The following is a 17,359-nucleotide window of genomic DNA, read 5'->3' on the forward strand; positions in this document are numbered from 1 at the left end:
GGTGGATTCTGGCTTACCTGGCATTCTAATCCCGCCTGTAATTATATCACCTCTGTGTACAGATAAGCTGGTAACTGCAGTAAAGTGATCTGTACAAACCAAGAAGCAGCGCCAATTATTCTTAGTGGCCAGTGCAAAAACATTTATATATATATAAATATATAAATATTATATATTGACATGGAGATTTAAAAATAACCTAAAATTCTTAAAAAAATATGTTAAACATAAAAAACACGATTTAAACAATAGGTCCTTTTCTGATGACACATTCCCTTTAGGGCTCATGCATTATGGCCCCCAATGCACGGGGACTATCCTTGTAGTTGGCACAGATGGATGCAGATCCATTCAACTTGAATGGGTCTGTGAACCATTGGCACATTAAAAGAAAAAAAGAAAAATAAAATAAATAAATATGGAGCAAGTTCTATTTTTTTGTGGTGCGGAGGCACAGAATGAAAACACACGGAAGCGCTCCGTAGTGCTTCTATTCCGCACCTTCCGGATTGCAGACCCATTCAAGTGAATGGTTCGGCATCCGGGATGTGGTGCACAAACAGCCGGTGCCCTGTTTGAGGGCTAAGATACGGGCCCGGCCAGCACACATTCGTGTGCATGAGCCCCTAAAAAGGGTTTTCCCATCTGGGACAATTAAAGGGCATCTGTCAGCAGATTGGCACTTGGTAGCTGAAGGCATCTGTGTTGGTCCCATGTGCCCACATTACTGAGAAATATGAGGTTTTAATGTATGCAGTTGAGACTGTAGGAACAATGGGAGCATTGCCAATACACCTAGAGGCTCAGCTCTCTCTACAATTGCTGCGCCCTCTCCACTTTGACAGGGTCAGGCAGTGACGTCACCACACCTAGCCCTGTCAAGGTGCAGCAAGAGCAGAGGCTCTAGGTGTAACGGCAACGCCTCCATTGCTCCTAGAGCCTCATTTGCATACATTAAAACTATCTTTCTCAGCAATATGAACATGGGACCAACACAGAAGCCTTCAACTGCCAAGTGCCATGTAACAGGTCAGCCAGTTTTATAGGTACAAACCTGCTGACAGTTGCCTTTAAGCATATTATTAGGGTATGCTATAAATGTACAATAGTTGCGGGTCCCACCTTTGAGACCCATACCAGTCAAAAATGGGAATGTGGTTCATGTGTAGCCAGCCCATATGAGATGTCTGAAAACAGAAAAGCACTTGGCTCAGCTTTTCCTAAAGTCCCAAAGCAGTGAATGGAGAGGATGTGTGGGTGCATGCAGGGCAGCGGGTCCCAGTGTTAGAAAGCACATCTATCAGACATTTATGGCATATCCTAATATAAACTGTGTGGTGTATGCCATTAGTCACCTTGTCTCCCCTACACACATACAAATTTGGATGGAGAAAAAAAAAAAAGAAATTCATACCAAAATGGTCTAATTAAAAACTAAAGTCCATCCCACAAAATCAAGCCCTCAAACAGCTCTGTAGACAGAAATATAATAAAATTATAAAATATGCTTTGCAAAGAAAAGTTTTTTCCAAAAGGTTTTTATTTTTTTTAAAGTAGCAAGACACAAAAACTACATAAATTTGGTATTGCTGTAACTGTACTGACCCACAGAATGAGGTAGTCATGTCATTTTTAGTGCAGTGAAGGGTGCAAAAATAAAACCCCAAAAACCTTAGCAGAATTTTTATTTTTTTGCAATTTCACCTCAAATAAATTTTTCTCCCTGTTTTCAAATATATACTATGGTAAAATAGTGCCATAAAAAAAATAAAAATTCCACTTTACCCACAAAAAAATAGCCCTATGTGGCTATGTGAACAGAAAATGAAAACAAAAACAATGGCTCTTGGAAGGCAGGTAAGGCTACTTTCACATCTGCGTTTTTGCTGGATCCGTCACAATAATACAACCTTCTACATCCGTTATGAACGGACCCGATATGCTGGCCATAGACTTCTATTATGACTGAATGCCTCCGTGGTGCATGCCGTCATAGAATACAGTTATGGTCCGTGGTAACAGAATCCATTACGGAATTCTTAGATAACCCAAACGCTGAACTTGCAAATCGCGAGTGACCAACCCCATAGAAATGGTTAACTACAGACAGCCTTCACAGGTCTACCTTACTGCATTGCCCTCAAATCATTGGTGCAAGTAACAGTGATCCAAAGTAATGTAAAGACGCTGGCCAACGGTCCTGTCTAACCTAGACCTTGTTCACGGCCTGCTAATCAAAGCATATAACGAGCAAAACTTAGTAACATAAAATTCATTATCCAAACATTATATACATCAGGGCTTGACAAATTTCCTTGGAATCTAGGAGCCAGCTAAAAAAGTTAGGAGCCAGGCGGAGCCGCGTCATAAAATCTATATTGCGATATAATTTTAAGCATGTATATCGCAATATATTGTTTTCTATATTTGGGGGGGGGGGGTGTTTAAACTTTTTTTTTTTACTTTATTTAATAACTATTAGCCCCCTTAAGGGCTAGAACCCTTGTCATATTCACCCTAATAGAGCTCTATTAGGGTGAATAGGACTTTACACTCTCCCTGCTGCCCTGGGCTTTGTGCACACAACAGCAGGGAGATGACCATGGCAGCCAGCCTCTCATGTGCCCCCCAGCCTCTGATCAGCCCCCTCCAGCCTCTGATCAGCCCCCCTCTCCCCCCTCCCTCTTATCAGCCCCCTCTGGTAACAAACCCTCCCCAGTATTAATCATTGGTGGCAGTGGCCACAGGGTCCCCCTCCTCCCCCAATCATTGGTGGCAGTGGGCAGTTCCGATCGGAGTCCCAGCAGTGTAATGCTGGGGCTCCGATCGGTTACCATGGCAGCCAGGACGCTACTGAAGTCCTGGCTGCCATGGTATGTTAGTGAGCAGCATTATACTCACGTGCGCCGTTATCGCCGGGAGCTCCTTCTTCTCATAGGTCTGTGCGGCGCATTGCTAATGCTATAAGCATTAGCAATGCGCCGCACAGACAGAAGTAAGAGCGCCCAGCGGCCACGGCGCACGCGAGTATAATGCTGCTCACTAACATACCATGGCAGCCAGGACTTCAGTAGCGTGACTCCTGGCTGCCATGGTAACCGATCGGAGCCCCAGCATTACACTGCTGGGACTCCGATCGGAACTGCAAACTGCCACCAATGCAGACAAACATTCCCGGCACCCGACCTCTGACAGGACACTGTGATCCGCGCGAATAACCCCTCAACTGATCCGCGCGGATCACAGCGTGCAGTCATAGGGGCCGGGATATGGCCGGCACATTCATTGGTGGCGCAGTGGCCACAGTCCCTCCCCATCTCCTCCTACTCTGTTCTTAGTGGCCAGCGGCAGCCGCGCACAGTGGGGAGGGAGGGACTGCTCTCCTTCTCCACTGTGCCGGCTCAGGAAACCATGGTGCGCGCCGAGAGCGCATCTTTGAAAACGGGCTGACAAATACCCAAGCGCCAGGACCAAATTCCTGGTCGCCATGGCGACCTGGCGCCCGGGATTTGTCGAGCCCTGATATACATGATGCCATAGAAATACATTTAAGACAAATTGATAATTGTCCCCGGAGCCCATAGTAGGGAATAGTAACATAAAAATTCATGATGCCATAGAAATACCGTACATTGAAGACAAAAGGATAATCCAATATTAATATTCGGTTTGGCTGCTATATGTTTTATCCATATGTCTTACCTACATTTAGCCTACTGTATATAAACTAGGACCAGCGGCTAGTCTCGTATTACATTTCACATATCGACATACTCAAATGTATAGATTGAGGTTATGTTAAGTTTGGTCTTAATTTTCATTACCTACTATGTTCCTAGTGATATTCTGCAATCCGGCCTTACTATTCCCTACTATGGGCTCCGGGGACGATCAGTTTGTCTTCAATGTATTTCTATGGCATCATGTATATAACGTTTGGATAATGAATTTTATGTTACTAAGTTTTGCTTGTTATATGCTTTGAATAGCAGGCCGTGAACAAGGTCTAGGTTAGGCTACTTTCACACTAGCGTTCGGAGCGGGTCCGTCTGATGTTTCATCAGACGGATCCGCTCCTATAATGCAGACGTTTGCATCCGTTCAGAACGGATCCGTCTGCATTATAACTTAGAAAAATTTCTAAGTGTGAAAGTAGCCTGAGCGGATCCGTTCAGACTTTACATTGAAAGTCAATGGGGGCGGATCCGTTTGAAGATTGAGCCATATAGTGTCATCTTCAAACGGATCCGTCCCCCATTGACTTCCATTATAAGTCTGGACGGATCCGCTCACCTCCGCACGGCCAGGCGGACACCCGAACGCTGCAAGCAGCGTTCAGGTGTCCGCTCGCGGAGCAGAGACTGAACGCCGCCAGACTGATGCATTCTGAGCGGATCCGCCTCCACTGAGAATGCATTAGGGGCAGCTTGTGAGCCCCTTCAAACGGAGCTCACGAGCGGACACCCGAACGCAGGTGTGAAAGTAGCCTTAGACCTAAACGTTGGCCAGCGTCTTTACATTACTTTGATTTATTCCATCCAATCACTGTTACTTGCACCAATGATTTGAGTGCCGTGGTTTTGACATTCGACCTATTGAACTATTTACCACTGAGCACCACTTTATCGACGAGGAGTGCCGACCAATTCCCCTTCTACCTTACTGCATTGCACCCACATATACCAAACAACGCCAAAGACTGTACGCAGAAAGACACTGAGGGAGATCAAAATTGGTTGCTATGGGCAAATAAGGCAATCAGATTCCACCTATCATTTTCCAAAGGAGCTCTGAAAAATGTAAGCTGGAATCTGATTGGTTGTTATGGACAACTAAACCAGTATTAATAAATCTCTCCTTGTGTGCCAGACTGCAAAACCACAATGGTTTTGCACTGTGACTATTGGCCGTGTGGTTTGGAAAGTTTTACTGAATCTTTTCCCATAAAACTATATAAATCGATGTGCTCAGCTCCTCCTGCTCTATGCATTATATCCTACTGTCAAAGGAGAAGAATACCACTGCACCGCACTTGCACGCAGCTAATGGTAGGGGCAGTCAGTAAGGAACTCACTTTGACTGCTCTCCTCCTCCTGCAACTGTGCCACCCGTTTCCTCAAAGCTCCAGTACCAGAGATGCCTTGCAGCATCAAGTTTCAAGTTCTCAGCTGGAATCTGGGGCCACCAAGTGCTGTAAGCAGAGCTCAAGGTGTCCAAGAATGGGCATGTGCCAAGTTCAAAGACAATGCCAAGGGCATGGCTGGAAGAAAGTCAATTACACTTCACAGCAGGGCATGTATGTGTGGACTCTGGTGTGACCATGTGTTCTACATGATGCTGGGCTGTATTTTCTACTTCAATGGATAGGTCTAGTGCAACTGAGGTGCACTTTGCGCTACCGGGCGGTATTTTACACTGCACTACAGCATTTGGTGCTGCGAGGTGGTGTCATGTTTTCAGTATGGGGGTAATATGAGAGCTATGCAGTGGTATTTATTTGGTGCTGCTATGGATGGAATACAACCACTACACAGTAGTATTTGTTCGCTGGTGAGTAGGTCTGAAAAACCCCGTTCTAGATTATCCTAGACGTGTTGCAAACTCATTACGTTCTGCCCGACACTAGCAGAACATACTTAGGCCGATTGTTGGCCTAGTGAACACACTTGTCGGTGTAAATTGGCGTGTTTTGATTGTATTCATCTAAACTGTAGGACTGACTTTAAAGGTGTCCACTTTTTGGATACTGATGACATATCCTAAAAACATATCCTCTGGTCAGAAAACCAATATCAGATCAGGGGGGTCCAACGGCCTTAAGCCCCAATTAGCCGGAAACATTACTGTAGATGGAGCCAGAAGCAGAAGGTGCAGTCCGCCATGTAGGCATATTGCAGCACAGCTCCCAATCACCTGACAATTAGTGGCACCCGTCTTATGGGGCCGCCTCTACAGCGTGTGCATCTGATGCCCCAGGAGCCCAGGGTAAGTGTACCAGGCAGGCTGCTCCTTGTATGCATGGGTCTTGCCCATGTGTGACCATTGGAAACCTGTTATATTTTCCACATTCAGAGGAGCTGGATAAGTTAGTTCCTACTGCCTCTAGGAGCTGGAAAGAGGAGGGAGAATCTGTGGAACTACAGGTCCCAGACAGGACTTCACATCGGTGCACGATTGAACTGTAGTATTTGCATTTACCTCAAGTGAAGATAAGTGACTCAACAGTTATATAAGTGACTTCTTCTAAAGCAGGCATGCCCAACATGCTGCAAAACTACAACTTCCAGTATGCCTGGATGGGCGACAGCTATTCGGGCATGCTGGGAGTTGTAGTTTTGCAACAGCTGGAGGCTGCAGGTTGAACATCACTGTTCTAAAGTGTGATTTGTTGGCCTGTTTATATTGTACACTGTGGGGAGTGGCGATACATGCCATGTGTGAATATGCCCTTCCTTTTACTGGTGAATTTTGGCCCAGAACAAGCAACGATATACAAGTCAACTAGCGCTCGATTTTACACGGCCCGATTCAAAGTGAATGGTTGCTACGATTGTTCGTCCCCTAATTCAGTCTGTATATTGTTGGCAGCACATTCCCCATTAACACAGGGCAACATGCTACTGACAAGCAATGATCTTTGGTGCCACGTGGAGGTGGGGTGATAAGCCACAAGCTTGGACTAGGCAATGATCGGGAACGGGCATTTTCCCTTCCCCATTTTCAGTCCATGTAATAAAGTCTGCCTCACTATCACCTAACTGAAGGAATAGGCACTTTACATGGATAACCGGTTATTTAGATGTGGACGTGTGAGGTCCAGGCCGGCCACAGCTCATTGGGTCATAGTACGGGCTTCTTCACATCCGCTTTTAGCTTTCTGATCAATCAGAAGAACAGAAATACAAAATGGATCCGTTATTTTAAGCATCAGAAATCGGTTTTATTGAACCACAGTTGGGAAATGTGGCCCCCATACAGACGGCGGTGATGTACAAGAAAGGTGCTGTGGTCTTACTACTTCAATAGTAGGCCAAAACGCGGCCAAAGTTAGAACAAGTCATGTTTTGTGACGAGGTCACACGGACGGAACCTAAATAGGTCCAAAATTTGATGACAATTCATTACATACCTCTCCGAACTATTATTCTGGTTACAGATCTCCATAACCCCCCCCCCCCCCCCCCCACCCATAACCAGAGAAATAGAGGTCGTCTCATGAAGACTACCGCTGTCAACTGAAGCTGGCCTCATGATCAGCAGTTATTGTTGGAGGAAGTTGTGGGGGAAATTTGCCATTACAGACCAATTACATCATAAATGGAAGGGCAGAGTGTGCCAGACTCACAGGAGGAGTCCCCTTCTGATGCCCAGTAGAATCCACGCTGGTAAAAATAAAGCGCCAACATGGCATGGGAAAGTCTCACCTACCTTCAGCCATTTTTGAAGAATTAACACTAAAACACACAGTCCAGCAATGCCTACAGTCAATATAAAATCTATGAAGTTTCGAGGTCGAAGGCGGGGGGAGGGGGTACTCTGGTGGAAAATAAACAGGTCACTGGATAGTAAGGCTAGTAGCCACACTATAAAAGTAGCTTAGAAAAAAAAAATAAAAAAAAATAAAAATTCTGCTAATTTCCAGGTTTGAAACGTTTTATTATATTTCTACGTGCACCAAATATTCAGAAAGCAGACAAAAGCAACAAACGGGCGACATACATCACACACAACTTCAAGAGACTAGCGGCCAGCACTATGTAGCCATGGACATCAACCAAGCACCCACAGACTGGTTAAAACATGCTTGCGGTGCAGTTTCCGTTTCGCCCGAACTGGGCACTGCGCCAAAAGAGGCGTGAAGTAAACGACAACTCTACAGATGAAAAACCCACACCATAAATGCAAAATGTACACAGGCAGAAAGTTAGGAGGTTCCCAGCAGCAGACATGGACAATTCACGTGTGTTCATGGGTGTAGCAGTGACTTGGCGAAGTGTCTGGTACACAGGGGGCATGGTTACTTGGAGTTCCTAACAAATGATCCAACAAGCAGTCCTGCATTCCAGGGCAAAGGTTTCCAGGGAGCCAAACAGCAAAATTAAACTGCTGCCTAACCACGCAGCATGAGTGAAGCAAGACGTCACTCTAAAGCAGGGATGCTCAACCTGCGCCTCTCCAGCTGTTGTAAAACTACAACTCCCATCATGCTCGGCTGTAGGCTGATAGCTGTAGGCTTTCTGGGCATGCTGGGAATTGTAGTTTTGCAACAGCTGGAGGGCCGCAGGTTGAGCATCCCTGCTCTAAAGCATCACCATCTCAGGACGTCAAAGTGAAGTTCTGATCACCGGGGGGCAGGAGAGGCCCACCTACCAATCATTGTGCGCTCTGTGCCCTTCAGAAGTGATTACATAATGGGGCAGGGTTAGTGGTATACTGGCACAGATGTTCTATGGCAAACTAGTCTGAGGAAAAATGTGCCCTCACTGCATGCCATCTACTTACAGGTAAGGTGGGCAGTGTACTGCACTCGTGTGAATGGCACAAGGCTGCAGTAGACCATGACGAGGCTATAAGGTGCTCAATGGAGCTCCATTGCCCCTTCAAACAGCTGATCGGCGGGGGTGCCAAGAGCAGGCCATTAATATTGTGCACTCTGAAAACTCTCAAAAAGGCCATTAAAAAAACATTACAAATAGACAATCACAGCCACTATTGAAATTTAAAGGGGTAATCCAATTGGTAAAAGCTATCCCCTATCCACAGAATACAGGCTCATGCACACAAATGTATTTTCTTTCTGTGTCATTTCAATGGGTCCGCCAAAAAAAAAACACCACCAAAAGTTGCTCCGTGTACATTCTATTTCCGTATGTCCGTATTTCTGTTCAGCAAAAAAATAGAACTTGTCCTATTATTGTCCGCATTACGGAGAAGGATAGTACTGTTCTATTAGGGGCCGGCTTTTATGCTCCACAAAGTACAGAATGCACACGGACGTCATCTGTATTTTTGCCGATCCGTTCTTTGTGGAACGCATAATACATATGGTCGTGTCCATGAGGCCTAAGGGATAACTAAGATGGGTGGGGGTCCTACCACTGATCAGGAGACAAGGGGCCTCGTACCACCTGCTGGTCCCTACACCTAGATCTCACAGGGCTGACTGCCTGTATGGCTCCACACTAAGGAGTTGAACAGCTACATGGGTTTCGTGTCCATGAATTCTTAAATTGGTGATGTGTATTTGGCACATCCAGAGTTCAAATGGATCACACCGCAGTTTTTAAATTTCTGTCAAATTCACATGGAACCAAACAGAAAAAAAAAAAGAAAATTATGGCCATGCCGGCTTAGGATACCTTCACGCTAGCAGCAGCCTTTTCCAGAGGGGGGGAGAGAACAGCTGCCGGAAGTACACTCCGGCCCCATTGACTATAAAGTCGTAGTTTTATTCCGGCCGCCCCTCGGCATGTTTGCAGTGCTGCGGCCAAACCTCCTGCCCGACCCCATTATATTCAATGGGGCCGGAGCGGACTTCCAGTGGCAGGATGCACTAGCGGCATAACAAATCCGGCAGGCTGTTCCCCTGCTGGAACAGCCTGCCAGAGAAGGATGCCGCTAGTGTGAAACTCTGTGACGACCACAATTCTTGGACTGAACGCTGCTCCTCTGACCCTAATGACGCAATATGCTGTGAACTCCTGACTGACTGTGGGTCTACTGAACTATAGTCGCAGGGCCGGCTCCAGGTTCATGTGGGCCCTTGGGCGATAAATCCCAGTGGGCCCCCATGAGGCATTTTTTTACATTGACATGTCCCCCTGTGGCTCCTACACGGTATAATGACCCCCAGTGGCCCCTATACAGTATAATGACTACTAGTGGCCCTTCACACAGTATAATGAACCCCCAATTCCCCCCCCCCCACTGTATAATGACCACCTGTGGCCCTGCATTCAGAATAATAACCCCCAGTCGCCCCCATTTAGAATAATGACCCCCAGTAGCCCCCACACTGGGGGAATACTGTATGGAGGGGGCTCTGGGGGTATTTATACTGAATGGAGGGTCATTGGTGATTATTACTAAATGGGGGACACTGGGGGTCATTATACTATGTAAAGGGCCCTCACAGTATAATGACCCCACAGTGGCCCTCCATTCAGAATAATGACCCCCAGTCGCCCCCACACTGGGGGTTATACTGTATGGAGGGGGCACGAGGGGTTATTATATTTACTGGGGGCTCTGGTGGTCATTATGCTAAATGGAGGGTCAATGGGGATCATTATACTAAATGGGGGGCACTGGGAGTCATTATACTGTGTAATGGACCCTCACAGTGTGATGAATGACCCCCCAGTGGCCCCCTCACATACCTATCATTGCAGGGGAGCTGGTGGTCCTGTCATTCACTAACCGCAGCTCCCAGCTCCCCACATGAACCTGGAGCCGGCCCTGAATGACCCCCAGTAGCCCCCACACGGGGGGAATACTGTATGGAGGGGGCTCTGGGGGTCATTATACTGAATGGAGGGTCATTGGTGATCATTATACTAAATGGGGGACACTGGGGGTCATTATACTATGTAAAGGGCCCTCACAGTATAATGACCCCACAGTGACCCTCCATTCAGAATAATGACCCCCAGTCGCCCCCACACTGGGGGTTATACTGTATGGAGGGGGCACGAGGGGTTATTATATTTAATGGGGGATCTGGTGGTCATTATGCTAAATGGAGGGTCAATAGGGATCATTATACTAAATGGGGGGCACTGGGAGTCATTATACTGTGTAAGGGACCCTCACAGTGTGATGAATGACCCCCCAGTGGCCCCCTCACATACCTATCATTGCAGGGGAGCTGGTGGTCCTGTCATTCACTAACCGCAGCTCCCTGCGCTCCTTCTCTCCTCCGGCCCGCTGCAGCAGTGAGCCAGGCCTGGAGGAGAGAAGGAGATGTGCAGTGATGGAGCTAGAACTGACTGGGCCCCACAGCGAAATTTAGTACGCCCCCCTCCCCCCCAATGTGTGTTCACATTACGTTTTTCCTATCGGTTTGATGTATACACATGTGCAGCACTCCACGTTTTTGTATCCTGCAGAGTCAAGTAAAAAATGCATACGTTAACGTATATGTTTTTTTACCATGGAACTGTATGGTGAACGGACGCCACTGTACGGCATCAGTCTGAGGCATCTGTCAATGCATACATTTTCAGTATGCATTAAATGGATGGCAAAAATGTGATGTGAACCCAGCCCTAGTGTCAGAATAAGCCCCAGTACACATTGGAGCAGCGTGGTGGTGAGGGGAGGCCGCCATGTACTGACAGAGCGCTACCTGGTCCTGGTGGTCAGCGGTGAGGACTGTGCTTCCCAAGGATCATTTTCTACTGGGAAATACAGGGAACAGTATAATACACTAGAATCTATATAATATAAAGATATTAGCCCCACCCCCCGAATAATCATACGATTAGGGGGTCATTTATTATATAGAAATACGTCTATATTAGGCGTATTTCTGACACAGATGTGGCGCAAAGGTCCTTAACACCGCAATCTGTATCTTTTCCCGCTCATGCCAGGTCTAAAAAAAGTGGTGTGGGCAGGGAAGGGATACAGTTATGGCCATGCAGTTATTGGATACCACCGCCATATAGTGATAACACCGCCATATAGTGATAACACCGCCATACAGTGACCGGATAAAAGGGTATAAGAGGGCACAGTACAGGGAATGACTAGGGGCACTGTACAGAGTGTGGTAAGAGGGCACAATGCAGGGTATAAAGGGGCACAGTACGGGGTGGGGGGCACAGTCACATGACCCTGTGATGTTAGAAGGTCCTTATGGTGAATGCGGTTCAGATGCCACCATAATGAGAGGCAGAGGAGTGAGACAGGGGCCCGGGGCCCTGGATGGACAGGAGGGGTGGACACAGCAAGTAGGTTGAAGGGGCTCTGAGGGGGATTCATACAAGTAGTGGCAGGAGGTCTGTGCAGGGCAGCAATAGGAGATAGGAGGGTGGAACAGGAGCTCTGGATACATGAGGGAGGAAAGGAGACAGCAGGGGCTCCATAAGGGTGATATAGGACAGGATATGGGGCGGGGGGGCAGGTGTCATGGAGACAATCAGCTTAATAAAACAGTAACACAACTAAGGCTACTTTCACACTTGCGTTGTTCTTTTCCGGCATAGAGTTCCGTCACAGGGGCTCTATACCGGAAAAGAACTGATCAGGTATGTCCCCATGCATTCTGAATGGAGAGTAATCCGTTCAGTTTGCATCAGTATGTCTTCAGTTCAGTCGTTTTGACTGATCAGGCAAAAGAGAAAACCGCAGCATGCTACGGTTTTATCTCCGGCTAAAAAAACTGAAGACTTGCCTGAATGCCGGATCAGGCATTTTTTCCCATAGGAATGTATTAGTGCCGGATCCGGCATTCAGAATACCGGAATGCCGGATCCGTCCTTCCGGTATGCGCATGCGCAGACTGAAAAAAAGGTGAAAAAATAAATGCCGGATCCGTTTTTGCCGGATGACACCGGAAAGACGGATCCGGCATTTCAATGCATTTTTTCGACTGATCAGGCATTTTTAAGACTGATGAGGATCCTGATCAGTCTTACTAATGCCATCAGTTAGCATACATTTTGCCTGATCCGGCAGGCAGTTCCGGCGACGGAACTGCTTGCCGGATCTCTCTGCCGCAAGTGTGAAAGTAGCCTAAATAGAATGAAGCAGCAGTGTCCCCCCCTTTCCTTCTGTCCCACAGAAAAGAGACAGTCACAGTGCAGACTCACTCACAGACTGTCTCCACACTTCTCTGCTCCAGCTCCAGCCCTGCGGTCTCTCTCCAGTCTCCTCAGGCAGCGTGTGTCCTGTGTAGAGGGGGCGTGTCCTGAGTCTCTGCAGCTCAGGGGGCCCACCAAAGGGGTACTGCGTATGTGAAATGACAGCAGTGAGAGCTCCCATCTGTATTGATGGAAGTGCTCATAGCAGCTCAGTGGGCCCCCCCAGGAGCATTGGGCCCCGGCACTTGCCCGGGGATGCCGGGTTATGACACCGGCCCTATATAGTCCCACGATGCCCTGAGTACAGAACAGTTGACCCACAGTCAAGAGGAGCAGGGTTCAGTCTGGGAAATAGGGCGGAGTGTTTTTCCCCAGACCAAACATGCTCATGTAAAACTGGCCCAACTGCATCAAGCATCAAAATACCTTTTTGTCAATTATTTTGATGAGAGATGGATGATGTGATTTTCAAGTCTCATAAGAATCATCTTAATGCATCTTGACGCATACAATGCATTTCTCATGAAAGAGTCAATGGCAGAGACTGAAGTCCACATGGCAAGTATATGTAACTGCATGAAGTAGGGCTGGCTGGACTTTACTCTGCTTTCCCACCTGGTACTTTGTTGGTACCACATCTGAGGAGGTTCCATGTAAACCAAGCTGGTACCATGAAGGTCAAGTGACCACACTGTTGACTAGTGACCGTTTCAAGAGAACCGTCACTCTGGCTTATCACAGTCAGCTGTACATACCACCAGAGGTCGTAATGACAACAGTACAAGCGTCAGACACCTGTTCAGGCCATTTTACTCTCACGTATTAATACACATTAGACTTTGACATTCATCAGGTACCTGAAATTACAGCAGGGGGCTTTGTTATTGGTGGATGTGGACAGGCTGCCGGTGTTCTGCCAGATACCTATACCTTGGCAGAATGCTATACCCAGAAGTGACGCGGCCGCACCAGAATCAGCAGGAGGGTTGTGTTGACCTGCGCAAGCGAAGATCTACTGGATCTGTAAAAATAATTGCAACACCGCGGGAGAAGCACCGACTTCATTTGCATGCGGGAAACCGTACACCGCGCGTGCGCACTCAGCTCTGCTATGTGGTGACCCCACCACCCCAATATCCTGCACTCACCTCTGCTATGTGGTGAGGCTGAACTGCTCCAGATGATGTGTCCACGCGTGCGCACTCAGGGGTAGGGAGATCTGACGGAACATTTTGCACTGAAAAATCAACATACCCCTGAGTGCGCACGCGCGGTGTACAGTTTCGTGCATGCAAATGAAGTAGGTGCTTCTCCCGTGAGGTCCAATTATTTTTACAATTCCAGTGGATCTGAGCTTGCACAGATCCACACACACACACACACACACACCTCCAGCTGATTCCGGTGCGGCCGCGTCACTTCCGGTTATAGCATTCTGTCAGGTATAGGAATCTAGCAGAACACCGGACCATACGGCACACCGCTCTGAAGGGAGACGTGCGCAGTCTGGCGGAGTAAGCGGCCTCCTAGTGGACTTAATGTTGTACAGGGCGTCTGGGAGGGTGTCTGCAAAGAATGCAGGCAGGCTGTTATAGCCAAGTGATAAAGTACAGGGAAGATCCACTATATTGGACTGGACTTGATCACTTGGCTATAAGACCCCTCCCAGGGGCTTATTAACCCTATCCTGGAGGGAGGAGAGTGATGTTATTTACATGGGACTGTATGTTGGGAAAGCTGACAGGAGAGCTATTATTTAGACTAATGGTGGTTCCCTGCATGAACACCCACCTCTTTGTTGTTCTGCCATTAGCTGAACAGAACAATGAAAATTACGAAAGCAACGGATAGTGTACATAAATCACCCGAACACACTCCAGCGACAATGGGATCCGCTCATATTCCATTCAGGATTCTGTCTTATTACCAAAGACCTGCATACGAGGCTTTCAGGTCTGGTCTTTTTGACAGAATCTGACAGAGGCCCAAACGGAGCCCCCAACACAGATGTAAACAAGTCCTTAACATTACGTATTATCTATTTGAAGTAGGGCTCACGCACACAACCGTCGCACTTTGTGGTCATGGTTATTCTGCGGAAGGGAACAGCCGGCCCCTAATAGAACAAACCTATCCTTGTCCGTAATGTGGACAATAATAGGACTTATTCTATTTTTTGTGGAACGGCCATGCAGACATGGAATGCACAAAGTCATTTCCGTTTGTTGTGGCACCATTGAAGTGAAAAAACACGGAACGGACAAAAAACAAACAAAAAAAAACCCTAGTCAAAAATGGTAAGAGGAGTATTTTCACTCCGTAGTGTGACCTCTGCATACTACTGCTCTCAGCAGCCATGTCATAGCATACCCTTCATCAGACCCTGATAAGAAGGATGCCTGAATAAAACCCTTTAAATTCTAGACGTCTATGGGGCCCTAGTGAACCTCGGCATGACGCCAATTTCATGTCTGCCTGATTCTGCAAAAATACAAGACAAAATTAAAATTGCCTATCCTCCCCAGAAGAGGCACCATCCTGCAGCAGGTGCCTACAGCAAACTTCTAGGCACATGGGGCTCATCTAACTCTGTAGAAAAGCTACTACTGTGGAGATTTGAGTGAGGGCTAGACAACGACCTGTATCGCCATGTGGCCACATGGTGACATCAATAAAAATACAATCCCTACAATCCATGCCACGATAGACGCAGGGTCATCTAAGGTAACAGCAACTTCACCAAGAAGCTTACAACTGTGATTTACGGTCCGCCAATTTGCAAAACACGCTTACCGGCCATGTGCACACCGCATCGCGGTGCGGACCCGTTGACTTTAATGGGCCTGTGCTCCACATGTTGCGGCTTGCTGCCACACACAAGCACACGGAACGGCTTCCATGCCCAACGATGAATGTCACTCATGACCCAGGCAAGGTGAAGACCTGCATTAAATCTGTGGACCGCAGACTGTCCACCTTCCAAGGTTACAGCAGGACAAGTCCATGAAACTGGAAGGGCTCCAGAATCATCCAAATACTAAAAGTAACCAGGCCATGATAGGTACATCCATACGCCGTATTTGGGTTAACCTGCTCCTATGTACAATACACAGCGCACCCCACCCAATACTAGTAAAGCCGAGCCCCCACTAAACAGACGCAAGCAGGCTGTACAGTCTGGTGTCACCCAGATTAGACGGGATTACTGAGGTCGCCTTCACCGTCGACGCGGTCCACTTGCTGGTCGTGTTCTCCTGCCCCGGCCAACTTGTCGCATCTGAGTAAGGGCAGCATTTTACAGGTGGGAAAGGGGAATAAAAGTTTGAGGTCTGGCCACTTGGGGGGTCCCACAGATGCTGCATACCCAGGAGGGGCCCCTCTTCCAGAAGCATGCATGTGACATCACCTCAGGATCTCCTCCTCCAAGGACAAGCCGCCTATGTCTGGCCACAAGCAGGCCGAAGCCTCGGTCTTTCCTGAAAGTTAGATCCCGGCGCTGACAGCGTGTGCTGCTGAGGGCCTGGGCCTCATGTCTCCCCACATAGTAGGCAACAAGTGTCCGGGCCGGAGACTCACACGTCCGCGGGACCACCGTCTCTGCCGTCCTGTCACCCCTTCACGTCAACGGCCGGCTGTCAGTGCCACTTACCGTACAAAGTCCCAGCTACCTACCGGACGGCGCCGGTCACACAGCGGCAACTACTCTGCCCGGCTGCCAGGTGCGGCCGCCTCACACTACACGCTGCCCTCCTTCATGCCAGAGCCTACGGCCGCTCGCGACAGCCCACACCGGTCCCGCCGCTCTAACGGCTAGCCGAAGCTTCCCGGGGAGCCCCTCCGCCGCAGCGCCACATCCCACAGCCTCCAAGCCCCAACCCCGGCACTCACATTGCTGTGCTTATCGATGGCCTGCATCAGCCTCTCCCTGATCTCCCGCGGGGATACCGGAGCCGCTGTCATTGCCTCTGTCCGGGGATCACTGCGGAGGGCGGCGCGGCATGTTCCCGGGGAGGGAGGGACACCGTGGCCTGGGCACCGGGAGCGCAGGACACCGGAGACTCCCAGGCGCGTCTCTCCTGCTGGAGTGGAGCGACCGGGAGCCCCGAGGCACGACGGGAAATCCGCCGCCGCACGCTTTGTGACGCCACTGAGGCGACGTCCTTGCGTCACAATTCCTCTGGGCAGCACGCACGTCACGTACGGACGTAAGGACGCACATCTCCCCTCCCCCAACAGGAAGTGTTTGGAGCAGCATGTAACTGCTAGTTGGATAGTGCTTAGAGTGCATGGGTTCCTCCGAGGTTCAGGTCACGTGAGGAGATCATGTGACTAACTTTTAGTAAATTGGTGTGTTTTCCGGGTCTATGGGTACTTTTTTCTAGGTATTCTGGGTGAGGTCAGGGGTTAAGTAGTAAACATGCCTTCTGAGGATGATGATTATTATAATTATTATTATTATTTTTGTATTCATTTTTTTGGTGGGGGAAGAGTTGGATTTTCGTACAGACACAATGCTGGCAGCAATCATATGTTAAACAATATGACACCAGTTG

General features: G+C 48.2%; 1 protein-coding gene across 2 annotated transcripts in view; it reads right to left on the reverse strand.

The window, feature by feature from the left end:
- Nucleotides 1–16,959, reverse strand: part of MED26 (mediator complex subunit 26) — a 33,187-nt gene extending 16,228 nt beyond the window's left edge. Inside the window, exon 1 of one of the 2 annotated variants that reach the window (XM_040417448.1) lies at nucleotides 16,695–16,959. In XM_040417448.1, coding sequence (XP_040273382.1) covers nucleotides 16,695–16,766 — 72 coding nt within the window. In that variant the 5' untranslated portion in view covers nucleotides 16,767–16,959. The other variant, XM_040417449.1, reaches the window with a different exon arrangement.
- Between the last annotated feature and the right edge of the window lie 400 nt (nucleotides 16,960–17,359).

Source organism: Bufo bufo, chromosome 2 (assembly GCF_905171765.1).
Source record: "Bufo bufo chromosome 2, aBufBuf1.1, whole genome shotgun sequence".
Classification (NCBI taxonomy): Eukaryota; Metazoa; Chordata; class Amphibia; order Anura; family Bufonidae; genus Bufo; species Bufo bufo.